Source organism: Natator depressus, chromosome 22 (assembly GCF_965152275.1).
Source record: "Natator depressus isolate rNatDep1 chromosome 22, rNatDep2.hap1, whole genome shotgun sequence".
Lineage (NCBI taxonomy): Eukaryota > Metazoa > Chordata > Testudines > Cheloniidae > Natator > Natator depressus.
The window spans coordinates 10,568,509-10,596,309 of NC_134255.1; the positions used below are offsets into that span (position 1 = coordinate 10,568,509).

A 27,801-nucleotide genomic window follows, 5' to 3' on the forward strand; every position below is an offset into this window, starting at 1 on the left:
GTTATACCTAATTTAATCAGAGCCAAAGTAGACATTTGAAACTTGCAGCTCTTGTAACTGTTGAGAGTAAAGGAGAAAGATGTTAATCATTCAATTCCTGTGCCATGCTGTGCAGGACTGGCCCCAAATTATTTCACAAAGCTCTCCTTTTTGGTACCAATCCTGTGAAATGTGTAGCAAATACTGCAAGGTGCCAGCACCATCAATTCCATAGGCTTCAGTGGGAGCTGGGAGCCTGAATTTATTTTCCATAGTCCATCTCATGGTAATGGCCTTCAGTCACTCTTAAGCTTGTGCTGGACTCTGCCCAATAACTGAAGGGCCTTGTAACCTACTCCCAATCCCCTAAGCCATCCAATACCACTGCAATTTTCTACCTGTGCCTTTGGAAGATTATTAATGAAGAGAGCTGCTTTCTGGAAAAAGTCCTTTTTATTATCAAATTGTGCCTATACAGTCTAGTCATCCTTGGTGACATAACTCAGATCTGCATATGCACTTGCTCACAGTTCAATTGCACCAAAACAGCAAACAAAACAGCTTGAACAAACCTAGTGCAAGTCAATGCCTGAAATTACAAATGTGTGATTTCCTTAATATCTATATACATGAGAGGTTTTTTCCATTAACTTTATACACTTTAAACAGGGAAAAAAAGTATTTATAAAAGAATAGATAGCATTTAAATTTTCAGCCAAGTCTAAGCTTTACAGTACAGTGTAAGGTGGTTTTTCAGCCTCTTAAGTCCTTGTTTCTTCATGATGAGGGGAACCCCTCTGGTTATTTTATATTGCACAGACAGGACCATTCAGCAGCAGAGGCCGGTTGGGACAATCAAAGAACTCTCCAGCAGGGAGAAAGGAGCACAGTGATGAAGACTGTTTCAGTAATACATGTTCTTGTCCCACCAACCTATGATAGGAGGAGGGGAAAATATCAAGGAATTAGGATTTTTTTTCTTCCAGTAGAAGAAAATTAAGTAAGGCATTGTTTAGATAATCCATTTAAAATCATCTCTATCAAAATGATACAGCTGGGGCTGGGAAGGGTGGTGGTGGCAGAAATGGACTGAGAATGAAATGCTAGTCCCGGGGGGGGGGGGGGCGGGGGGGGGGAGGTGAGGTTCTACTTACTTCCTGGGTATTGCCTGATGAAAAGCTTCCGGATTTCATCATAGACCCATATCAAGATGGCATAAGGCATGGCCACAAACCAATACTGAACCCTGGAAAAGCGAAATAAAGGAGATTCATGAATCAGATCTTATCATTTGAAAGGAGCAGTCCCTCCAGCTGAATTCTGCGGGCCTGCTGTCCAAACAGCTGATTTGATGTTGTCACTAGAGAAAAAATTGGGCCCTTTGACCTTTCTGAATCTGTAAATGAGGAGAACTTATTTGCTCCGAAAATGGGGTTGCAAAATGAGGCTCTCTCGTGACATCCTGGACTCAGAGGACATCAGAAACAGGACTGGCATATGAAAGGGAAGTCATTTTAAATAAAATGTAGTCAAGCAAACATTTTATCACCTCACCCAATAGCGTGAGTTCTAGAATAAGGGCTAGGGAAGTTCTTATTCTATATAAACTGTTTTCTCTACCCTGGCCAAACAGGGGACATGTTTTTGTGAAAAAGATCATGAAAAATGTGTCCGAGTTTTTTTTGACTGAGAAATTTCAGCCAACTCAACTCAGTAATTATGTCCTAGAACTTAGTCTTTGAATTCTGCTCTCTAAGAAGTTTACTCCACCTGGTATGCCCCTCCAATCAGCCATGCCACTGAGTGTAGATTTCCTACCATTTAATGTGTATATGTACATTTGAAGAAGAGGTAGAACACAGATGTACACAGAAGAATTGGAACTCACCGAAGGGGCGTGAAGTTCAAGGCAGTAACACTTCCGAGACCATAACAGAGAATCAGAGCGATTGCTATCTGGGAGAATATTCCCACCCAGATTACTTTATTCCTACAAGAAAACCAGTAAAGAAGATGGTTATGTGATCTGTATAACACTAGTGTCTACGACAAGCTGGTACCATTCTAACACCATGTAACCCAAAGGTACAAATCTGAGTAGAAGCCCGACTTAAGTAGGTGCAGGCTCTGTGCTACAGTCCATGATGAGCATTTCAGAAGGGACAGCGGTTCTGACAGGCATGCTGGCTAGATACAGTGTCTTCGCTTTTGAATGTAAAACTGAATACAGCCCATTCATCCTGGAGCATAAAGGTCATATGGACAAGATGTCACCTTTTTATGCTCAAATAAATTTGTTAGTCTCTAAGGTGCCACAAGTACTCCTTAGCTTTTATATTATGGCCTCAGTACTGTGTGATGCCCTCAATCATTTGGCTTCAATTGGGCTTGAAGGGTGCTCAGCACCTGACAGAGTTTGGCCTATTGATAGCTCCTGGAAGTCAAAAGTCTACAAGAGCTGGCTGAAAAGTAATGAAAAAGCTTTACCATTTTCTCCTTTTTGGAAATTTTGCTAGATTTTGATTAGCTCTTTAGTTCTGCTTTGTTTTTAAAGGAGGTGGGGATTTGCGTGAAACTGCGAAAATGTCAAAAATCCCATTTTAAAACATTTTAATTTTGAAATGTCAGTATTCGAACAACTTTGATTTAGCTGTTTTTCTTATACCTATTTTCATTGCTAAATAAAAGCTTGGGTGATAGAAAAAAGCTGGAGAGAGAGGAAATTGGTGGGAACAAGAAGGAAGAATGGAGGAAGTTATTTCTGACTCTAGTTTCACCCAAGGAACATACAGAGGCTGGATAAGACTGTTAGACCTCCAGGCTAAGACCCTTCCCCCCCCCCCCCATTACATTAATGAACTTTTAGCACCAACCTGAGAAGACCCTGCTGGAAAAGGGAATTCCTCCGTGTTTTCCTGATGATCAAATCTGCCACTTGCTGAATTGTGATGCTGACAAAAAAGGCAGTGTAGCCACTCCACTGCAGGTATGTCCGCTGGTATCTAGTCTGCAAAGGAATAAAAAAGTATCTTTGTTACATGTCGGGCACTGAAGTGTATGTACTTGCATTATAGGAATGGCTGCATAGTCTAGAGACTGATTCCCAGTTACATCGGTATAAGTCTGGAATAATTCCACCTTTGCACTTGTGCAACAGCTTGGAATCCATTGTTCTTTCCCATTCGCTGTTGCTGTAGAGAATGTTGAGAGCCTTGACGGTGGGGGAATTCAAATCAATTCACCTACTGCCTCTGCTTATGGTGATTGCTGTAGGGAACAGTGTAAGGATGGGAGCTCCCCTCAACCATCGTGGTCTTGGGCAGCAGGAATTCCTCTAGGGAACAGCGTTTGTTAGGACCTATTTTCAGTATTGGATTTTGGAATTAAATCTTGAGGTTGCGGTTCTACTTAACACTCATTTAATGTCAGCCAGAGGTTATGGAATTTAAGCAACATTGCATCACAGTGCTGGGAAGGGGAGAGTCAGTATTGTACTATAGAGAGTATCTCCACAGCTGGACAGTAGTGGTGTGCAGAAGCAGTACTGGGGGAGTAGAGAGGATCTAAACATGCTCTAGAAAGGGAGGCAAGAGTGGTGGAGAGGCTCCTGTTGACAAAGACCTATACTGAGAAAGAAATAGGGGAGGATGTTTGGTTTCAGGGCTAGGAGAGAAGCAAAAAGAGGTGAATTCTAGATGTCGAGTTAGTGGGCTCTGACGTTGAATGACCAAAGCCAAAGAACAGCTCCAAGAAATCTAACCTGGGAAACTTTAGTTCACATCTAGTGGCACATAGTTAAAATGAATCTAAGTCACTGAAATTTAAATCTTTCCCCATCAGCTCTACCTCCAAACATTTCTAAGCTTCCCTCCATCCCCCTGCCCACCCCCTCCCCACTCCGCCCGTGAGGGAAGAGAATCTTCTATTTCCAGTAAAAAATAGGGATTTAACTGAAGAGGATTTTTTACAGATGCTTTACCCATTCTTGCCCATAGCTGTCCTCTATGTCATTATTGTAATCATCTTCCCAATTGACACGTATGCCGAGCAGTGTGTTAGGAAGCCAGCCCTGTTCAGCATACACAGTAAAATAGGCCAGGAAGGCTCCAATCGACTGTAGGATCCCTGCAAAGTAGAAGAGGGGGGAAATAAGAAAGGGATGGAGTGAGACTTAATGTATTTGCGGGGAGGGAGGGGGAAAAAAGAAAAGAATCTGCTGAGAGTCAGTGTTAAACTAGCTCTTTCTGGATCCATAGTACTTTGCATGGACCATATAGGAAGCGTTCCAACCAAGAATCTCAGCGCATTCTTCATTAAGCCTCCCAACATTTCTGTAACCACAGAACAGGTGTGCACACACAGTCAGAGGGAGGTTAAATAAGCATACCCAAGCTCTCACAATGAGTTGAGATCATAGGAATGGAACTAAGGAGTCCTGACTCCCTTCCCCCCACTCTAACACTACTCTACACTCCTTCCTGTGGCCAGGAACCAAATTCAAAAGTCTTTCACTGACTTCATTCTCCTCATCCAGCCTAGCCACCTCTTATATGAATGACCCAACATACCAATCTGCAAATAGGAGTACACAGCGAGCTGCTCATTCACCAGCCTGTCCTTCTTCTTGTGCCGGGGCCTCCTGTTCATAATGTCACTTTCAGCTTTCTCATAGGCTAATGCAACAGAGGGAATCTACAAGAGAAATTGTCTTTCAGAACCTCACTGTCAAACCTCTACCTGCTTCTGGGAGATTCAATAAAATCTGGCTTTTCTTTCTCCAATGTCTGTTAGCTGGATTATGTTAACATTGAGTGCCCCAGATGTCAAGGAGTAAATGACAAAAGGTTCTTTTCAATGAAGTCTGCAGTTCAGGACAATAGAAAGGTTTGGGTGAGGTCTGAAACACATGCCTTGGGGCCATTAACATATTGCTCATCCACCCCAGAGGGTTGGATGAAACTGGAAGGAGAGGAGGGGTCTTTTGAATCTATTGGGAGGATAGCGGATGCCTCATCTGTATGTCCGGTGGTCATTCCCTATACTGTAGCAAACAGATGATTTGAGGAAGATCTGACACTGGTAATATATGTGCTCTCTTGATAGTTCACTGCCTGCATGTGTTGATCAAAAGGCCTGGCTAGAGTGGGCTCTTGATCAACGCACATGAGCGAAGCCTTTACTTTCCGCTCTCCCTTGCTCCCCTCCTCATCTTAGTTTTTCCCCTCCTCCAAATCCAGTTGCTTTCACTCTAGGCCTCTGCTTGTTTTGCTGTCTTACCTATCGCATGTGATTAGGCTCTCAGTTCCTGAGTGATGACTGATCCCTCAAAGATGTACATCAAATCTAATTGCTTCACACCCAGAGAGGCTCAAGAGCCTCCTTGGCACTCAAACCCTAGTCAGTTACTCATTCTCATGGTCAATAAAATGCACATGAAATTGCACGGGCAGCCAGCTGGTTTTAACCATGTCTGGGGTAAGACAACTTACGATGTCTGTGCCCAGGTCGATGAACAGGATAGTGATTGTGCCAATGGGCAGCGGGATGCTGGCAATAATGTAGATCAGGAAGGGGCAGAGCTCAGCAATATTCTTGGTCAGGGTGTAGGCAATAGTTTTCTTTAGGTTATCGAAGATCAAGCGGCCTGAGGAAAAACAGAAAGCTTATTTTAAAATACTCACTAAGCCTAATGCTGGCTGAAAATTTCCCACCATCTTTTTTTCAGCAGTTAAGGTTAAAACATTTGAAATAAATCTCTACTTTCCTCCAAAAAAAATTGGTTTTCATTTTTAAAAAGTTAAATTGTTTTGGGCAAAAAGCCAAATTCTCATTGTAAATGTATTGAAAATGAAAATTTTCAACAAAAATTATTTGTTTCCTTGGGAAAAAAGAATTTCCCATTTTCTGATCAGCTTTAAAGTTACTAGAAGCTTCAGGCACCAAGTTAGAAAGCACAGTGGATGGTAGTATAGCTGGGGTCAAGCCAAGAGAGGGTGGAGAACAAATAATAGAAACGAAAGGGTACAGGAGATTGCTGCAGCACTAGTAACTTGAGGCTGAAAGCAATACGGGATCAGACATAAATGAAGGGCTTTTGTTCAAGATTCAAACTGATAGGCATAGCAGAACTGAGCAAATAGTATCTGTGTAACGTTGCCTTGCTCTTTGTGAGCAGGTCATAAAACCCTAGGATGTTTGTGGTTGGAGATGATTCACATCTTTCTCCGACTTTAAAGTGGTTAGCTACCCCGTTTCTGATCCCATTGCAGCTAGGTCCATAGAGTTTGAAGTTTGAATGAGGAAATTAAGTCCATAGATATAGACTGGATTGTATAGGATATTAAGGGACACACCACCAATGCATGCAGAATTGGGTAGGTAGTTACTAAGGTCAATAAAGTGACCATTTAGCCCTAAGAGATGCCTTTATTTAAAAAATAGAGATTCTGGTATGCACAAATGTGTGATTGCATACCTACATTTGCACCAACATGAACATGCAGTCCCCCGGTTTTCATGCATATTCCAGGTAATGGTGTCTGCAAATGTAAGTGAACAATAGTGCAAGCAAGTGGGCCTCTAAAATAATAAGACGGGGGATATTGGCTATAAATCCAATGCGACTGCTTCCAGTTTACATTAGGGATGAGAGTAGCGAGTCTTATTTTTACCTTCCTCCACTCCTGTGACAATAGAAGCAAAGTTATCATCCAGCAAGATCATGTCAGCTGCATTTTTAGCTGCGTCGGAGCCGGCGATACCCATAGCAATTCCAATATCTGCCTTTTTCAGAGCTGGGGAGTCATTGACTCCATCTCCAGTCACCGCAACAACTGCATCCTGGAACACAGTAGGATTCAGGTGACTGAGGAAATTAGTCCATCCTCCAGCAAGGAAAAGCCTCCACCTTTAAAGCCTCTGGAGCAGAGTTCAATACAAGTTAAAATTAATGTCAGTGCTCTTGAGATGTTCTTTTAAAGTGAATGTGTGCTGGTGAAAGGTGCTGGATGGGCAGCCCTGGCCTGAAGACGAATTCTTCATCTAGCCAGGTAGAATATAGGCAGTGGTCACATATATTTCCTCTACGGTGCCTTGTGACTGTATCCCATCCCTCGCTGAAGAAACCAGGGACACTCTTTGGCGGGGGGGGGAGGGGGATTCAGTCACCATGGTCCATCCACTCCTTGGCCTCTCTTCTGAGGTGTCTATGAAGGATGTCAATTTTGGGGTGGCTTATGATGTAGATATGTGCTCAGTAGCTGAGACACACACACCACCCCCACTCCAACTTTAATGAAGGCTACTGAACAGCCACTAAATGCTAACCTCACTTTTAGTTTGTGAACCTGAACTGGTTTGAACTGGTGAACTAGAAAAGGCCCCAGTTCTCTGGACTAGCCTCTCTGATGAAACTTCCTAATGTAACCAAGTATCCTCTCAAAGATGCTTTGGCTTCTGGAGAACTTGGAGTGTTCTGAGCAGAATCGGAAAAAATCAAAGGAAAAAATATGGCAAACTGATTACGACAAATACCAAACGTCTTGTCCCTTGAGGGATTTTACTCAGTGACACCAGTTAGAAATAATACAGTGAACAGAAGGGTTTTATGGGCTCGAGCTACTAAACAGAGAACAGGAACTGACTTTTTTTGCTCTTCATCCTTCGGAGAGCCAAATCTTACTGGAGGGTGGGCATCTGCACAGCACAGAACAAAGGTACCCATCTAAGAGCTTGCCATCTAAAATGCGGTGACACTAGAAATTAAGCAGTAATATCATTGTTTCCCTGAAAGCAATTCAGGATTAAACCCAAAGAGCTGATGTTGATGGGAAAGCTCAGCTCTGCCAAAGCTACAAAAATTAAAAGTGGGTCATGCTGCATCTGCTTTCCTTGCAAATTTGAGGGGGAGCCATGGGGTAAGTCACAGCTTGCATCGGTGGGGAAGCCAGGGGATTGCACAGCCGTGAGAAGTCCCTGGGAGGAGTTCTGGATGGTGCTCCGCTCTCCTTTTTCATGGTGCACTATATACTCCCCACTGTGCTGCTTCTACTCCAGACAGCTTTATAATAACTGCGGCGAATGGAACAAAACTCTTAAAATCCTGCCCTGCACTAGTCTCCTATCTAAACCATAAGACAGTTTAAGAGGCAGTTTAACAAGGGCTGGCCCGAGACAAATCATGTTATAAAGCAGTTTATTGGGACGCATGCCCTGTATTGTTAAACACGACTGTACAGAAGGCCTAAGTGAGACTGAAGGGGAGGGACAAGAGGGCATGGTCACAATGCTGCTTTCATCTGGGTTTATAGAACCATCTGGGGAGGGGGCCTCCTAAATAATAAATCCTTGGCCCCAGGAATTCCAGCCTTGTGACTGTGGTGCCCATCACAACTAGAACTTCACACCCAAAGTGTAGCTACAGCTCTGCTACTTCCCCTCAAGCACCAGGCCCTAACACAGAAGAGTGTCAGTTAGCCAGTACCAACATGGGACTCCTGACACGCAGTAGAGCAGCTTAGATTCTATCCAGTGTAGGACAGGGGTGCCAAAGGCACAGTGGCCAGTTCACTACAGCATGTAGATTCAGATGGCTGAGGATGAAAAGAACCTCAGCAGTATCTGTGGTGTACTGGAACTCACCTCCCCCCCCCCCACCCCCAACCTGTTTCTAACACCACTAGGTTATCATTTCTGTTTGTTGCTGAGGCGGACATCTGAGCAAATACCATCACTGTACAAATCCATTATGGCCACATATGTTTATCTGTTGCCTTCTCTCACTCACCTGCCTTTGGCAGCCCTCCACTATAATCAGTTTCTGCTGGGGTGAGGTGCGAGCAAAGACTATTTCTGAATGATTGATTAAGATCTCGTCCAGCTGCTCTGTGGTCATATCCTTAAGCTCCATTCCGTTAATTACAGCAGCTCTAGCATCCCTGTAATAGCCACAGGAATGCACAGTGAAACTCAGACATAAAGGCTTAGATGCAAACAATACATTCATTCAAACACTGTACTCAATTCAGTGGGTTGGATGTGGCAGCAATAAGCAAGTCAATTTTAACTAGCCTTAGTCGTTTGTCAGCAGGAATTACTTGAAAGGCACCACAGAAATGCAAGGTATTACTGCAATTCTCTAGTGAAGAAAGTAGCAGTAGGCCCCATCAGTAGACCTTTCAAAAGAACAGAGAATGTGCTGTAGGAAGCAATGCTGTATTGGCTGGAAGAGGTAGAATGAGTTATCTTATTCTTCTCTCACTGAATCATCAAAACTCCCTTCAGCCTCAGTACATTTCAGAATAAACTAGATAGATGGTTCTGGGTCGAAGAGATGAATAGTTGAATGGATATCGGGGCTAGGAAGGTACCAAGAAGCAGGAGAGCAAAAAGTGACTGTTTCGTAGAAACAGGTTAATACACACATAGGAGGGAGAAGGAAAGGTTTCATTTCCAAATATCTGCTTTCTGCCCTTACTGTTTATTGACTTGCTCGACTGGAACATTGAGGCGCTTGGCAATATCTTCAACGGTCTCGCTGTTGGCAGAAATGATGCCTACGCTCTTGGCAATTGCTTTTGCTGTGATTGGATGATCGCCAGTGACCATGATAACCTAATGAAGGGACAAGTGCATTGAATGAGACACTTAGGAGTAGCAGAAGGAAAGATGAACTGAAGTGGCTATTCTCCATCAAGAAATGGCTTTGGTTCTTTAGCATGCTGAGCATGCAGTCAGGTTTTCAAAGACATTCAGATTGTTGCTAGTAACCTGCTAACCCTATGTTAGCACCAGTCCCTAAGCCAAGTGACATTGGCACTGTTGAATTGAAAGTGAAAGGGAAGGCTTGGTTCAGGAAACCAGGGCCGTGCAGGGTCCTTCTCTAATTCTGATCTGCCTCACTCCTTCTCCTAAACAGAGGTCCTGTATTTATTTTTATATAGTACACTAATAACCCCAAATGCTGTTTATATTGCTATTGAGTTGATGGGGACCAATACTGTAGAATAAAGAAGCTCTTTATATGAGTTTGCATTGTGTGTTGGAAACACTGATTAATATTGCAACATAAAATAGGTCCTTGTGACATAAGGTATCATAGAAAACTGGGACACATGTCTATTCAACCTTTTAGGAGAGAAAGCTGCTTGGTAGCTAGCCTAGCAGCCTCAGAATGCCAGCAAAAAGAAAAGGAGTACTTGTGGCACCTTAGAGACTAACCAATTTATTTGAGCATAAGCTTTCGTGAGCTACAGCTCACTTCATCGGATGCCAGCAATTTACCCAGTATTGGGACAGCCTTCATTTTGCCCTAGGCCAGTTGCTTCAAAGGCTGATTTCCCTTTCCTTATCTAATATGCAATTGAAATTCACTCCCCTTGAGCTGAATATATACTTGAGGATGTCCTGGCAAGACAGCTAGGGAAGCTGTTGCTTAGCATAGACTAGAAAAGTTTTCTGCTTTTATGATCTAAATTTAGTTCTCCCCCTTTGTGAAGGATTTTTGTCACTCTTCCATGGTTTAGGGTGAATAATTCCAGCTCCAGAGGTTCCTTTATGTATTAGAAATGGGCCTGAGCTACAAAGTTGGATCTGGATCAACTTCTGCACTCCCCCAAATTTTGGAATCCTTTTGCATCTGGGGTTGTGGTTTCAGCCCGTCTTTGCAATGGGCCAATTTACATTAAGTCCTCTTCATACCACGCTGGCAGTGTAAAGGAGACTTTAAGTGGGTGTAAATTTACTCCCAGGTTAATACCCCAGGCCAACATTAATAGTAGCTGTGAAAGATAATAAGACTTAAACTATCTCCTGAGATGTGTTTAATCTGAATACACTAAAATGCTACCACGATGCAGCAAGAACTTGAGGCTATAGCATGGGTGCTTTAGGAATCCCTTATGTAGAACTGCTGTGCTATTGACTGGCAGAAACCCTACCTTGATCCCAGCACTGCGGCACTTTGACACAGCATCTGGCACGGTGGAGCGAGGGGGATCAATCATGGATAAGAGCCCTACAAAGCACAGGTTGGAAGTGGGGAAGTTCATGGAGTCTGTATCGAAGGGGTAGGTGTCTGGAAACTCGTCCTCGGGCAGGTACAAATGGCAGAAGCCTAGAATGAAACCCAGTAGAGTAGTGTGAGAGCAGGGTGGAGGGGAAGGGTAAAAAGAGAGAGGGAGACCTGATACAGCATGGCTATTTGTTCTTCTCTGTGTTACAGCACTGCATTTTAAAAAACAACCATGAAATGTCCTCTGTGGTGGAATTTTAATCCTTGTCCATTGCATTAACGTTCCTTTACAGCACCAGCATTCGAAGCAATGTAGCTGGTACCTGTAGCAGAAATGAAGAGTGCTTTCTTCCATGTACCAGATACATTCATGATTCTTTATTTGCATGGTGGTAGTGCCTAAAGGTCAAGACCCCCCACCCCCGTAGTGCAAGCTACTGTCCCACGGTCCCTGTTGGAAAGCGTTTACAGCAGCGTTGATGTGGGTTAACCCCCTACTTATTTTGAGGGGGGGTTACCATTTCATCCATGAATGAGCAGGTAGTTTCTCTTCTTTCCTCTAAGACTGCACCCATTTTCAGCTGTCATTCCAAGACTGGAATGAGGATTGTCACATGTATAATAATCCCATGCACACCTAATGCATCCATTATTATAACATCCAGTTGCCCAGGACTACTGGCGTTTAACTCAGTTTTAATTTCCCAGTTCCCTTCTCTGTTGCAATCCATTGTCAGTTCCCTTTTGAACTCACCCAGCACTCTCTCTCCCAGGCCTCCCAATTCCATGTACGCTGTCTGGAAAGCCTCAGCCCTCTCTCTATCCAGTGGCTGTTCTTCGCCATTGATCATGATAGTGCTGCATCTCTCTAGGATCCTCTCTGGGGCTCCTTTCATCACCAGCAGGAAGCGTTTGTCATTGGGGTCTTCAGTCTCATGGATTGAGAGCTGTGTGCACCATGAAGATGGAATGATTGAAACATTGTATGGTCCCCTTCAGTTTCCACCATAACTCACCAACAGCTAAATTCTGCCCTCAGATATGCAACCCCCACTGTGATGGCAATGAGGATTGGCCATGCTTGTCTGACAGCAGAATTTGGCCACAAGAGTCCATTTAACTTGGAGCCAAGAAATATTTCTCCTCCTCTTTCTCACTAATGGTATGTTATCTCTTCTGAAGTGATAAATCTGGTCTTTGATAGAATGAAATACCTTGGTATAATGACATATACCAGATCACTGTGTGATCGTAATAATAATAATTAATCTTCTTTTAATGATAAGATACAGGTGCCCAAACTTGGCCCAATCTTAGGCAGCACTGTCAACTTTCTCGGAGCCTGAGGGCTGTCAATACTGGTATTTCCATAAAATGATGCAGATTGGATTCACCTTCATCTTTAATATGGAGACATTGTTTATAGAAACGATGAGTTCCTACATACAGTGCTCAAAGCAGCTTGGCCACACTGCATGGGCTACAGCTCCATTCCCTCTTTCATAATGTAACCGGAATTCCCTGGAACTAATGGCATGGCCTTGCATGAAAGTCCCAGCAGGGCAGCTGCCTCTATGGAAATACGTGGCTTTGGTTTTCTGAGCTTAAACTGTATAGGATATTGAATTTCCCCATTAATGTGACCATGTCCCAGGCACTAACACTGGGTTGGACAAAGATATGGATTGACTAGTTCATTTTCCAAAAAAGAAAGTCACACCTGGAATTTGTTAGTAGAATTGAAAGGAATTTCGGCCAGTTTTCTGTTCCGTTTTCTAATGCCCATTACATCACCCAAGATTACTTCAGCAAATTTCAGCAGGGCTGTTTCTGAGGCATCGCCCACCACAACTCTCTGTGCAGAGAAGAGCAAACATGTATTTTTAGTAGTAATACTTTTTCACTTTCATCCAAGGAGCTGAAATAACTTTACACACGTGTGTGATAGAAAGCGTACTTTCTAATGTAGCTGTCACCCTGGCAGCAAAGCACCAAGCAATCAGTAGGAGAGATTATATTTTCCATCCTTCTCTTGAATTATGCCATGGGAGCATTTGGGTTGTACTGCTGTTGATTTTATTAATTGTGGTCTTTAGGGTAGTGATACTGAGCCACTCTTTAGGGTTGCTGTTGTGACAAAGCTACCGCAAAGAGATGAGATTTGCATTTCATTCCATGGAAGTGAAAGATCTGTGGCTGTTCTCTGCTCTGCTGGAAGCTTTATAAATCTGCTCTGGGGCAAATGAATGTTCTACCCTCTTAATGTCAGTGCCTCGGTTTACCCAACTCTCAAGTGCGTTCCATTGCATGTCCCAGAATCAAGAGTAGAGCCCAGAAATCTGGAGTCCCCTGTTCCAATCAGAGTACAGCGCATAACAAATGCTCTACCAGGAAATAACTCAGAGCTCTTACCCTTGCTATGTTCTGATTAGTTTAGATTAATAGTGTGGAAAGACTATTCTTGATATTTGAGCTGTTTTTTGACTTAAATGATTATTGCTTTTGTCTGTTCCCACTTTATACTCCTTTCAAGGGTAAAGCAAAGAACACAAAAGTGACGGGAATTTTAAAATGAAAGGCAGCACTAAAAACAAAGACAAACTTTGCATGCAATCTTTTCAGTGGAAAAGAAATGAGCTAAGAAAGTAGCGGATACCTTCATTATTGGAATGTTCTCCTGTCCTGGTTTGAATTCGGCCCGATTGCAGAGTGTTACAATCTTTGATAAAGCTGCCCATGACTGAGAACTTTGATCAAAGGACTGGGCTGAAAAGAAGCAAAAAAACCAAACAAACATTGCAGCTTTTTAGATACTGGCTAGTGGAATCCTTATGTTAAAGCAGCTGCAGGAGAAAACAGCCATTCGTATCAAATATTGGTATATAGAAATTCAAACCATGTCTTCCGCCATGCACACCACCCCTACCTCCCTACCAGTCCTGCCAGAGTTATTTTGGTCAAGACCCTTTGTTTGTTTAGTGCTGAAGAGAGGGGATGAATTGGTACTTCCTAGACTGAAGAATTCTATTTATCCAGAAAACAGCTGTAGGACAGGCTCCCTTCCCCCACCCCACACAATGTGCCTTAACCTGATTTAGTAAGGACCATCTCCAGGGGTGAGATTGGAGTTCAGGTTCCATTCAGTCCTTGCCATCTCGACTAAGATGGTCAACAAGGTGTGGGGGGGGAGACTTCTTGTTACCAGCTGGATTGCTTTTTCTGATGTGGGTGCTTGTCCAGTGGGACCTGTCCTGAGTCCCACCAACCAGTTTGAAGACAGTCCATGAAAGAGCCACCAGATGATGCAACTACAAGTCATCACCATCAGCCACAGCTAAATCCAGACTGACATCCACCTTGTGGCATGTCTAAGCCACCCTGTTGCCCTTCTCCAACTCCCATATATATTTACTTGTTTGTTCTTCACTGGTATCAGCCGCGTAGATCTGATCGTCGAACCAAAGATGGGCAACAGTCATCCTGTTCTGTGTGAGGGTCCCTGTCTTGTCAGAGCAGATGATGGAGGTCGAGCCCAGCGTTTCCACAGCTTCTAAGTTCTTTACTAGGCAATTCTTCTTTGCCATTCGTTTGGCTGTCAGAGACAAACTCACCTAGTGGAATGGGAGAATTTCAGCCCCCTGTTAGTGAGGTACCATTACAGTGAGCAATGTAATAAAGCCATGCACAATGCCATTCCATGGATGGTAATCTGAGCTTGTTTGAAATTTCAACTAAAACATTTTTTCAAGGGAAAAAAACTGAAAAATTCAGTAAAATTTTTATATTTTAAATGAAGAAAAAATGGGTTTTATTTTCCAAAAAACTTAGCCAAAAAGTTTTTTTTCAAAAGATTTTTGGTTTTTTGGGGTTTTTTTGGTTGAAAATCCAGAAAATATTCACTGAGCTTTTTGGAAAAAAGTCCTGAAATTGTTTGTTAAAAAATGATATTTTTCAACCAACCATAGTCCTGCTAAAGCTGTAGGTCCTGATTCTGATCTCCATTATGTTCATGTAAATCTAGAGTAATTTCATTGATGCCAGTGAAGCTACTCCAGATTTATAATGGTGTAACTGAGATCAGAATCTGGCCTCTAGTTAGCAAATACCGCATCTGGCACACAGGCTCATGTGTGGTTAGACAAGACTATTGCCTTGATGATAGGAGGAGAGCATGACAGCCATTAGGAGCATATTTCAAGTAAAAGGTCTGGAATTTGGGAGAAGCTCGTAACTGCAAAGCTAATGGTAGCTGACGTTACTACTAACTTTGTCATCATATTTCTAAGGTGACCATCACTGTGGTGTCCTAGTACTAATAATTATTATAGTTGTTTGTCACCAAAGATGACTGACAATGGTTTCACATCTTGAGTATGGTTGTGGCTAAGACCACCGATGTGTGAGTGGCAGTTCTTTCCACGTGAAGTGCATAGGTAGCTCAATGCCGAGGAAGGGATTAGTATACTATTACTAATGGTACTCAGAATACTTTGCACTTCTTTAGTGCCGTCTATCTGGGGCTTTTGCAATGCTTATAACCATTACTGCACTGAATCTTTCATACACACATGAAGTAGTAATACCCCCAGTTTTACAGATGAGGAAATGGAGGCAAATAGAAGGGAAGTGGCTTGCGCAAGGTCATGTAGCAGGTCAGTAATGGGGACAGAAATGGTACCCAAGACTATATTAAAGGGTGTGTTGATGTGTACACATATGTACATGGGACTGTTGTGCTGAAGTCTTTGAGATTAAGGTCTCTGTTAATTCTGGAGTTCCCCATCTTGAATTGGGAAATTCCCAGCTCTGAAAAGATCTCTGTAAGGTCTTCTCAGGGCTGGCATGAGTTCACATGAGGTCACCTGTGAATACTTGATCTTGCAGCAGCTGTTGCATCTGCTAGAAGATCACAAAAACTAGAGATAGCTGAACATGGTGATATTGGGTCGGGAGTTGAGTCTGGATTTTCCAAAACCTGGGCAGGTCCAAGGCCCCAAAGTTCAGATGGATTGAAGTAAACAGTTCCTTCCGTAGCCCATTTCTCAATAAGAGTGCACCCATTTTAATCCTAGCTCCACTAAGGGATTATGAGAATCATGGATCCCCTGCTGTCAACAGGACTGCAGGAACCTAGGACTTGGCCCTATGTTACTAGACCACCTTGTACTGTGATGCACACACTGACATGAACTCTGGTACAAGCAGAAGCAAAGCTGTATAATGCATGCTTATGGCGTATGTAGACTTACAGTAACTGTGGCTAGCAGTCCTTCGGGCACATTGGCCACAATGATGCCAATAAGAAAGATGATGGAGTCCAGAACCTTGTATTTCATGGACACGGCAATGATAAAGAAGAGAACCCCAATAGAAACAGCCACTCCTGCCACAATGTGCACAAAGTGCTCAATCTCAATAGCAATGGGTGTCTTCTCATTCCCAACTCCAGATGCCAGTGAGGCAATGCGCCCGATGATAGTGTGGTCCCCAGTGTTGATTACCATGCCAGTGGCAGTACCTGGAAGAAAAGGAGAGGTTATCAGCACAGTGTGGGATTGGTTCCCTAAGGAGAATTACAATTAGTAAAGAAATATAATATTGCTGTAGCACCTAGGAGCTCATGTCCTAGACCCAGACCCCACTGTGCTACGAGTCTCATGTGCAATGTTGCCCTGATATTAGGGACCTTTGTCAACCTTTTATTTACAGGTACTTCACCACAGAAATATCATCCATCTCAGAAATCTGGAGGGATTATTTACATAAGGGAAGGGAGGGTCTCGCAGTGTATTTTCATCAGTGTTGTTCATTAATTGTACTGCAGTAGCACTGTAAGGCCTCCGTTAACAATCAGGGACCCATTGTACAGAGTGCTAGACAAGCGTAGTAAATAATTTTATATATATGGCACTAAGTACTTTTTTTTTTCCCCCTCTTAAAATAAGAGCAACTTCCTCAAGCATCTGAAGCACTTATTTATGGGCAGCTCTGACTTTACATGACTTAGGATAATGATGGGAAAGCCAAAAGCAAGGAGGAGTTGATCAGCTATTGCTTATATCTAGCGCCAGACCAGACAGCCACAAATACATATCAGCTGTGAACTTAGGTAGAACTTAGGGCCAGCCCAGTACTTTGAGTTTTATTTTTGTTTGCATGGTGTGTTTCTTTTTTGTAATTGCTAATTTGTTTTTCTTTGTCCTAAACCTTTCTGGGGATTCCTACAAAAAGCACTATTGAGAATTAATTAGTAGCAGGTATGATGTGGTGCCTATACACAAGCAGCTTCTTCAGCCCCGTCCTTCAGTCTGCAGGTTACCTTCCAGGCAGGTTGTAGAATAGAATGCAATGTTCTTAGTCTCCAAGGGGTTTTCATGGGTGAAGTCGCAGGAACGGCTTTGTGGTTCTGATTCCCCCGTGAGGGAGGAATTATCCACCTGTCAGTCAACAAAAGACACACTCATGTAGTTGGCAACCCTTGCGTTCGTACACCTGTAAGGAAGGGCTGAAGCAATTGTGGTGGTAGGTGGCAGGGATATGGTAATCAGAAGACTCTAATTTTGTTCCTGGTAGGAGAGTATGACAGGGCAAATGCCTCTATTATCATGGAGATCAAGTCAAACCAGTGTAGTGCCTACTGACTTGGAGGGAAGCATAACTCAAGTAGCTACCTCCAATGCTGCAGAGAGGTTTACTGGGTCAGTGCTTCCATTACTGCCCTGGGAAATAGCATTGGCAGGAGACTGGCTGGGGTATCATGATGCAGAGATGCTGCATTTGACTCTCCTTGGAGTGGGGATTTGTTATAAGTAATGGGCTTTTCTGTCCCATGTGCACTGTGTGCCACAGTGGACCTTCTGCACAGGCACAGCATACATGTCAAACCAAGGTTTCTATTGGCTGCTGAGTTATCCTCTCTGTACAAATGGTCTCTCCTTTCTTGCAACCTCTCTGAAAAAAGTGGCATAAACGTCACATCTCCTTTTTCATCCCTACACATCCTAAAGCTGGTGTTTACCTTACATCCCTGAGCAAAGATCAGACGGATGTCAGCTGGGATCCGATCTCCACCTTTAATCTCCACCATGTCCCCCACCACCAGCTGCTCTGCAGACACTTCCTTCTTCTCTCCATCTCGGATGACAAGAGCTTGCTATGGGACAAGAGAACAACAAGAGTGTAACCAGTCCCACATCCTCCATGTCCCTCCTGCTTTCACCATGGGTGAAATTCAGCCCTGTGCAGAGAGCAGATACAAGGCCTGTGTACCACCTACCCCCGTTTTTGAGCTCTGCTCAGGGGCTGAATTTCACCCTTACTGGTTCCCCTTCGTTATACATCAGCATAATTCCTTTCTTCCTCATCATCTACTGAATTCCATGTAAGTCACCACTGAAAGATCACCAAGGTCAGCTGATAACACTTAGCACTTGGTATAGCACCTTTCATTCAAGGATCTCAAAGAGATTTACAAAGGAGGCAATACTATCGCCATTTCACAGATGGGTAAACACAGGCACAGAGGTTGCCACTTGCCCAAGATTATGCACCATGAGCAGCAAAATTGGGAATAGGAATGGGAGGTCTCCCTTGCTGTAATCATACTGCTGTCCAGCTCTCTTTGGTGAATTCTTTTTTAATTCAATTTTCAACCTGACAGAGCAGTAACTCCATATTATGCTGCAAGCTCATTGGGAGAGGTGCCTGTTAGCAATACATGCTCATACAATGCCACATATGCTTGGCACTCTTGATAATTGTTAACGTTAGCTTGGGTTACACTAGTAAAACAAACTAAAAGATCTCATGTTTGAGTAAGAAAGAGGATAAATTGCCCAAGACTGATCTGGACCCTTCTGGTGAAGGATGGAGTTTGGAGAAAAATTAGTTCCCAACTCTTTGTATTCTAAGACTGGATTCTGCTTCTCATCCACCGAAAGCCCTGGGTGCTGAATTCTGTTATGGGAATACCATGAGCAAAGCCACTATTGAGGGAAAAGGGAAACTTAATTCTCCCTTCACTATTAAAGAGGGTGCCCACTCTAAATACAGGCCATTGAGGCCAGTTTTGTGCCATTAATACATTTAGTATCTTCAACCTCCAACTGTTTCGATCCCTTGCTCTTCAGAAACAAAGAGGAAGGTTGGCCACTCACCTGTGGAATCATTTTACTGAAGCTGGCCATGATGTTGGTACTTTTAGCCTCTTGGTAGTAAGCGAAGATACCAGTGAGGATGACAACCAGTGCGAGGACTACTCCCAAGTACAGCTGACCAATAAGAGAAATGATTCCAGTTAGTTTAAAAACAACATTTACTGTTGTTCCTGGTACAAATCATAATTACACAATTTGATAAAATAAACTCTTCAGCCAGAGGTGGAACTAGTTTAACTGGTTAAGAGAAAATTTGGAATTCTATTGTCTGCTCATGCATGTTAATAAGCAGTAAGGACCAAAATGGCTCTTCAAATGACAAACTAGGATTTTAAAAGTTTTCATAAGAATCTCATCTGAATGGAGGCCAAGCCAGCTGTTTGGGGGTCAGCGTGGAAACACACGATTAGAAGGCCGGAGGTGAACTACAGCCTTCTACTTCACTACTAGGTGAAGACTGGATGCTCATCCAAACTTTTGAATCTTTTGGGTTTAGAAGTCAGGCTCCAGAGCTCACAGGAATAAGTGCTTTCAGGAGAATTCCAGTAATTCCTGGAAACCATTGGATTGGGAATAGTAACTGAATAGCCTTATGATACTTTATTATTTCTTCATCCGACAAAGAATACTGAAAGCACCTACGTGACTTTTGAAAATGGAACTTAGGCTTCTAAATCCTTTAGGTGCTTTTGAAATTTTACCCCAAACCAGAAGATGCAGAGGCCACCATAAAAATGAACAAACCCCCACCACATTTAAGCTGTGTCTGTTTTGTGTCTTCAAAACCCCATCTAGCCTAATCTCCAAAATAAAACAAGAACTGCAACCAACCCACCAACCAGAACCAGACAAAGAGAACATGCTCCAAGGAGAGTTTTTACCCCAAAAGAGGAGAAGAGTCAGACTCCATAAAGTCCATTAGGGACTTCACTGTTACACTTGAAAGTGCTTAGATACTATGGTGATGGGTGGCAGTACAAAAGCCTAAGATAGATAAAGAGAGAGCAGACAGAGTATACCAATAAATCTGTCATTTATTGGAATGATTCAGTACTGAAGTAGGAGGATTGGAGACCCCAGCTCTCTAAAAAGCCCTACCAGACTATAAAGAGATGTTGACCAGATAGCTGGCACAGTACTTACATTGTCAAATGCTGAAGCAACACCTTGAGCAACCTGAATCCCGAAGGCAATCCAGCAGAGCAAAGCCCCCACCCATAAGAGGATCGAGAACCCTCCCACCATCTGCTTGAGGAACTTAATGATTTCAGGAGTGGATTTAGGAGGAGTAAGAGCGTTGGGACCATCTCGGGCCAGAATCTCTGCTGCTCTTGCACTAGTGAGACCCTGCGAATGCAAAAAACATTGTAAACATTGAGTCGGACAATACAGACTTCATATTCAAAACCTGAAACTTTGCTTTTCTCTCTTTTTCCCCTGGGACATAGGGGTTTGATTATCCATAGTCTATGACCTTATATTTTCAAGGTGCTTTCATACCTAAGTATTGTTAATGCCAAGATGTGCATGTGGATCCCCCATGGGGGTCAATAGGAAGTCAAGTCCCATGGACTTCCACTAATCACCTCCTGAAGTCCCTTTCAGCACAACATTTCTATGATTCTGTATTGTTTTACTGATGCCATCTGTTTAGATTGAGACCTATCTGATTCTGAATACCGGGTCCAAACTCCCTCAGACTCTGGGAAAGTTTAGATCAGGTCCAAACATTGGGTTCAAGCTTTCCAATAGTGTTGATTTTAAAATACTCAGAAATTTCTTCAAACTTCAGAGATATTCATATCAAAATCCAGATCTGAATCACTCTATCTGGGCTGATCTCTGTTTTCAGTATCTATTGCGAGTTACTACATCCTGCCTATAAAATGTTTTGTTTTAATAATGACGGTGGGGCTCTTACAAAGCCAGCTGATATCAATGCTTTTCCACTGAGCTCAGTAGGCTTTGGATCAGGCCACATATGAACTAAGGATATTTGATTCATACTGTTCCTTGCTCATATCTTACTCACTCACCTTGCTGATGTTTGTAGTGTACTTTTCCTCCAGCTCTTCTTTGCTGAGCTTGTGGTCATCCTGAAGGCCAAAAGAAAGAAACAAAAGAAGTGAGCAGACTGTCTTAAAGTTGAAAGTGGGTCTGAAAAATTCAGTATGTCTGGGGTTGAGGAGCACTAGAATTGCCCTGGGTTCTTGGTGACTGGTCCAGCTGCCAGTATATGGTAGTATGCCTCAAAGAGTGGTGGTAAATGTTTAATCCTGCAAAGAAAAGCAAGAGCCACTCCCGTAACACACGCAACTAATTATGCAGGGCTGCATACTTGGAAGATGGAGTGGGAAATTCCTCTTTCATGGTTGGTTTCAGAGTAGCAGCCGTATTAATCTGTATCCGCAAAAATAAAAGGAGTACTTGTGGCACCTTAGAGACTAACAAATTTATTTGAACATAAGCTTTCGTGAGCTACAGCTCACTAAGGTGCCACAAGTACTCCTTTTCTTCTTTCATGGTTGCAAGTCATCCATCTTCTTAGACACGAAAGCATAATTTCTATTTTGAAAAACTTGAAACATCAGACACAACAGTGTTGGGAAGCCATCTATATACAAAAATAGACACAGGGCAATCTTTTGGCTTAGCATGAGACACTGAGAGTAGAGATGGTCAGGGAATGTTTTTTCTCAAACCCCCCTTCCCCTCCCACAAACAGTTTTTTATCAAAATTTCAATTTTTTCTGAGCAGCTGTAGCCGAAGAGCTAGGACTTCTGGGTTCTAATCCCAGCTCTGCCATTTACTCATGGTGTGACCTTTTACAAGTCTCATCACCTCTCCATCTATCCAAATGAGAAACGGATGTCACAAGAAATATCAACCGCACAGGGATATTGTGTGTCTTAACTGGTCTTTTTGTAAAGTGCTTTGAGCTTGTCAGGTTTTAAAAGCTAGTGGAGTGCAAATTAGCATTGGGAAATGGTGTCCACATTTTTCTGGCACTTCTGTAACTCCCTCTCCACCCAGCCTCCTCCACACACCGCAGGGTATGTCTACATGGCAATCTGAGGTGTGACTGCAGCAGAGCCCTGCAACCTGACAGGACCTGACTCCAAGTGTGAGGCTCGGGTCAGTTCAGAAAACAACCTGACCTTCTCGGTCTCAGGTCAGCTCTCCTCCTCCTGCCTGTAGGGTTGGCACAGCAAGGGCTACGTGCCCCGCTCCTGCTGGCCACCGCCACTTCGCTGTGCTGTGCACGCCGAGGAGTTCCAGTGCCTCTTGTTCTGCAACACGCGCACAGAGCAGCAGGGGGCAGAAGTGGGGCATGCAGCCGCCGGCACATGTGGCCACTGCTATGCCAACCCCATGGTCAGTAAGTGGTGGCAGCGCTGACTCAGGTTTGGGGGGAAGATTTAGGGTCAGGGCAGAAAACGACTTGACCATCTCAGGCTTGGGTCTGGTTGGGTGGACTTCGGTCTGAGGAAGCCTCTGGACAGCACTCCATATAACCCCGCCTAGTGCTCTGGAGGTGTTCCCAAGCGGCTAGCTTGTGCTCATGCAGTTTCAGTGCTACTGTTATACCAGGCTAGTTCAATCGAAGCTAGCTCAGGTGTGTCTGCGCATTCTACAGTTACACCTCCGATTACGGTGTAGACGTATCCTGTGTGATGCAGGTTGTGATGAATAACTCTGCTTCGTTTAGATAAGATAACTAATCGTAAAATCCGCTGATACTGTAGGCCTCAAAACACTAAGCACTGTAGTCAACATGCTGAATTAAGACGTGCTACAGTGTCTGTGTGTCCTAAAAATTGTTGCCCTTATCTGATAGGAATGGGGTCTGAACTGTAGCAGTAACATGTCTTGTATGCAGTCATGCAGTGCAGTCTTCTCGCCAGAAGCAGCAGGTTATTACCATTGGTAGAAAATGGTGGTTGTAGGGGGAGACTTGAGAACTTTTCCCCTGCAATGACATCCCATGGGTTTAATGCACTTGATTAAATGTAGGGTGTAGCTGCAGAGATGGGAACTGGATTGAAGGAAGGAGGAAGTACAGAGATCAAACAGATACCATTCAGGAAACAGTATTGGAGTTTTAAATGCTTACTATAAAGGGATGTTCTCAGGGTTAGCAAACAGGTCAGACAATCCATTAACATGACAGCAGTTTTCCCCCAGTTCCCCTCATAACAGCATAATTTAAAAAGAGTAGGAGGGGCTGCGAAGTTAATGTGTTGGAAAACTAGAACAAACTGACTGTCATTCTGCAGGAACAAAACATTGCATAGATATCTTCTGCATGTATGTTCAGTCAGCCCTGACCCCTGTGCCCAGGAAGTACACTGATCGCTACAAGCGCACTGCTCAGATACATGGCTCGCAACAAAGTTGGCACCTCACACGTTTGACCCTTCTGTATGAATCCATGGGTTGCTAGGGTTAAATATGGAATATTGGGGGAAGGAGAGAGGATGGCTTTTTTTTTTTTCAATTCCATGTGGTGATAATTCTTTATTTTCCATAAATAGCACCTTCAGAGCTTGCAGACTTTAATTGGGCCTCACAATACCCCCATGAAGTAGGCATATAGCCATTTTACATATGGGGGAACCGAGTCACAGTGAGGTTTATGTGGCCAAGGACCCCAATGAGTCAGATGGCACCCCCACAAATCCTTTAACTATACTTTCTTCCTTTTCAGGACTATAAAAGGCAGAACTTACATCAGAGGTGTTAAAATATGACAGTTAGTGAGATTATTAATGTTTCCATCTTATCCTGTTGGAAATCTAGTTTATTGGGGTGTAATTGTTATTTAATCGTATTACAATAGAACTGAAGCACCTAGGTCATGGATCAGAGGCCCATTGTGCTAGGCATGGTAGAAACATAATCCGACAGGAATTTTGTGGACTTCATTTTGGTTTTGGAGAGAGACATGGGATAAAATTTTCAGAAGTGCACAAGTCCCACTTTCAAAGTGACATAGGCACCAGAGAGCCTAAATCCTGTTGAGGTTTGGTACCTAATTCACTTTTGAAAATGGAACTTAGGTTCATAAATCACTTCAGAACTTTTGATAATTTTACCCATAGTGTAGTATTCTGAACTCAATCTTAGAAGCCAAGAACTCTCAAGTTCTCATCTCAGCTCTGCCACACTGACTCTCTGTCGCTTTGGCTGAGTCAATTAACTTCTCTGTGCCTCAGTTTCTCCACCAGTAAAATAAAAATAATGAAAATAACACTCCTTCACTTCACTGGGGGGTGGGGGTGGGGTGGATATTGAGAATCAATTACTTGGTGTTTGTAAAGACCTTTGAAAGATTAAAAGCACCACGGAAATACTGCTATTAGTGGAATCCTTGGAAACACGTTTGTGGGAATTCACTGCCCTTTGAAGGTTCTGTAATAATGCCTAGCTCTTATCTCATACTTTGCACCAGTAGATTTCAGATCACTTTATAAAGGAAGTCAGTATCCTTATTCCCATTTTACAGGTGGGGAAACTGAGGCAAAGAAAGGGGGAAATAACTTGCCCCAAGTCACCCAGTAAGCCACTGTCAGAGCTAGGAATAGAACTCAGTTCTCCTGAGTCCTAGCCCAGAGCTCTAGCAACTAATCCACTCTGCAATCTTTCAGCCTGAAAAAGTTGCACTTCAATCTGGTACACATTTTTAAGACCTATTACCAGCTTCTGAACTGAGAGGTCTGGCTTCTGGCTTTCTATCTTTCTGTCAGTCTGCTCTGTGCCAATGGAACCTTACCCAAAGAGGTGATGGTGAAATCCTGCTATAACCACTTCACCTAGGAAAATGCAGACCTGTTGAGAAGTGCTGGGAATAAAGGAGATACTGTTCCTACACCAGCTAATTTCTTCAAGAATCATTCTGTTTATACAGGTCAGTTTGATCCTGCATCATCAACAGGAGCAAGATTAGGCACCCCACCCCGCACCCCCCCAAAGGACACTCACCAAGTCCAGTTCTTTCTTAAGGTCTTCTGTCTTCTTGCTTTTTTTCTTGTTGCCTTTCAGGTCTTTGTACTTTTCCTCTTCATCTTCCTTGTCTGTTTTCTCCAGTTCCCGTGCGCCATGGATCTCGACTGAGTAAATGTCAGACCTTTTCTAGAATCAGAAATGAGAAGGCAAGTTAGGTCTAACTGGTCTTATTATGCTTCATGTTGCCATGTGATCATAAGGTACTGTAGTCAACGGGAGTCAGGGAAGTACTGTGCCTAGTCAGGACCTCTAAGTTTTCCCTATTTTAGAGGTGGCTGCAGTCTCTTCCTCCTGGGAACCTGATAGTTCCTGGTGCTGTCCTGTACCTGAAATTTCTATAGCATTAACGTACACTGTGCCAGCTACAGCCAGATCGTCAGCTGGTGCAAATTGTCATAGATCCATGGACTTCAGTAAAGATATGGCAATTTAGGTGAGTTTGAGGATCTGGCCCTTAGAGTAAAAATATTGCCCAAGATCCATTGCCAATGCAACTCACTCAAAAATCATGAGTCAGGTCCCAAATAAGTCATTAGATTGCCTTAAAAATCATGAAATTTAAAAAATAATAAAATGTGGGATCTTTTTTATTTAACTTCTGCTGTTGGCATATTTAGGATTTGTGATTTCATGTTTAACTTTTTTTTTTCCCAAATAGAAGCTAAGATTTCATATTCACCTGACTCCAGGAGCTTGTACTTTAAAAAAAAACCCCTAATATTGTCACACTCATGACAAAATCATGCCATTTAGCAGCACTGTCTAATTGGCCTCTCAGTCATATAGTGATACCCTGAGGCAAAAACTGCACTCACTAGTTAGAGTGATCCTCTTGTTCACAGAATCCTGGGAGATCTCTGCTTCCTTGTGCACAGAGCACAGAACAGATCCGGAGCTGGTGAACTGTTAGCCCAGTTTTTGCCAGTTCTCTGCAGGGTCTATTCAGTAGTTAAATAGCAACCCCCAGAGTAGAGAAGCTGCCAATCCTATTCAACTGCATTAGATTTATTGATAAGCTATTTTCTTCTGCTGCCTCCTCACTATAAGCTAATAGCCCAGACTTAAGGGCAGGCTTCCTGTGTTGTTAATTCACCAGTTTCTATAATCATAATTCCAGATCATAATTATTCTGTAAACTGCATGCCATTCCTTGGAAGAGTTATTGGCTGACCCCATTCTCACTGGATTCCTTTGGGATTAATCTTTTGAGTTTCAGACTGAATCATACTTATTGGCTGAACTTCAGGTAGTGGCTTGTTCTACTTGGCTATGTTTGTATACAATGGGGATCTAATACATATATGCAAACTTCTGCAGGACACTTTTCCATGTTTGGACTTCCACACTGACAGAAGCAGATTTGTTTAAAACCGAACATTTTAATAAAAAAAAAAAAATACAAAGCCAAACAGCTGAAATAATGGGTGTGTATATCATCTGATAAGCACATCAGAAAATATTAATTCCTATGTTTCTGAACTAACTACTACCCAAAATAACCACATTTCAACCCCTAGGTGCACTTGAGTGTGAGGAATGCTGCAATTTTGACCAGTTTTGTTTTTGGAGGTGCATGGGGGGTGGGGAAGGGGGCAGGTGGGAGGAGGCAGTGGGGAAGAAGTTTCCCCCATGGATATTTTAAGAGTTGAATTCCCAGAACAACCACTTCTAGGGCATTTCAGTTTGTTTGATCATAGACATCCCAGATAAAGGCTTTCTGTTATGAGGAGTTCTCTCTGCTGCTTTTCCAAAGATACACAAGCTGGGGTTATCTATCGGAGTTACCTTTTTCACTCTCATCCTTCTCCACCTTCCTTTCCCCATCCCACCAAAAATCTGCTCAGATTTTCAAGTCTCCGTGAAGAGAGGAAACCAGGAAACAACTCTATGGACTATAGTAACTTTAGCAGACATAGGAGAGAAGATTCATGGAGATAAGTAAAAGCTAATGAATTGTTCTGTCCTCCTATGCAAGATCTCCTTTTAGTTCCCAGAGAGGTTTTGGGGTTCCTCCTTTTAACCCTGAATTCTCAGATCTTTTCATATTGGCTTGATCCTTCATCCATTTGCAAAGGAGACATTCTCAACAGTATTTCCCCTATCTATTTGATCTCTCTGATCTTTTGGGTTTAAAACACTTAGCATTAGAACTGCTCACAAAGACAGAGTGAAAGACAGAAACCTCTTTGGATCTCCCATCATTATGAAACACAATAACCTGCATTTCTGACCTATTTTTCTCCTGCCTTAGCAGGCATGTATACAGCAAACCATTTCATACATACATACATTTTTAATTTATCAAATAAATTCTATTTCTTAGAGCTTAGCAGAAGAAACCAGATGTTTATATAGCTGTTTCAGTGAATGCTCACTCACCTTTCCCATTTTTGTGAGCTTATTCCTTCCCTGCTCTAGTGGAGCAACGGATCTCCCAGGCAGGATGATATATACCGAGGTAAGGTGCTTGGATGAAAAGGAAAAGTGGTGTGAACACACAGGATGCAAGTAGCTCAGGATCGTTTGTGGCTGTGCAAGAGCTTGCAGGGGTTGTAGCCTCTTCCCAACTAGAAAGCCAATGTTAGCTGGAATCCTCCCCACACTTAGGCATCCTTCAGGCAGGACAGGTTTGCCTTCCAAAGCCTGTG

At 43.0% G+C, this 27,801-nt stretch overlaps 1 protein-coding gene across 1 annotated transcript; it reads right to left on the reverse strand.

The window, feature by feature from the left end:
• Nucleotides 1-420: 420 nt before the first annotated feature.
• Nucleotides 421-27,801, reverse strand: ATP12A (ATPase H+/K+ transporting non-gastric alpha2 subunit). Its single transcript, XM_074936929.1, has 23 exons — nucleotides 27,533-27,801; nucleotides 25,130-25,279; nucleotides 21,183-21,242; nucleotides 20,290-20,493; nucleotides 19,147-19,260; nucleotides 18,009-18,143; nucleotides 17,310-17,427; nucleotides 16,240-16,508; nucleotides 14,403-14,601; nucleotides 13,647-13,756; nucleotides 12,711-12,845; nucleotides 11,745-11,937; nucleotides 10,917-11,092; nucleotides 9,455-9,591; nucleotides 8,765-8,915; nucleotides 6,651-6,819; nucleotides 5,469-5,623; nucleotides 4,548-4,671; nucleotides 3,959-4,104; nucleotides 2,853-2,986; nucleotides 1,868-1,969; nucleotides 1,134-1,225; nucleotides 421-912 (listed from the first exon to the last, which is right to left on the reverse strand). The coding sequence occupies exons 1-23, from the start codon at nucleotides 27,539-27,541 to the stop codon at nucleotides 884-886; spliced, it is 3,111 nt and encodes a 1,036-aa protein (XP_074793030.1). The 5' UTR covers nucleotides 27,542-27,801; the 3' UTR covers nucleotides 421-883.

Coding starts and splice junctions, on each gene's coding strand:
- ATP12A (XM_074936929.1), bottom strand. Junction 1,970..2,852: donor TTCCAGCAGGGTCTTCTCAG/GTTGGTGCTAAA, acceptor GTTTTCTTGTAG/GAATAAAGTAATCTGGGTGG. Junction 913..1,133: donor CATCAGGCAATACCCAGGAA/GTAAGTAGAACC, acceptor CTCCTATCATAG/GTTGGTGGGACAAGAACATG.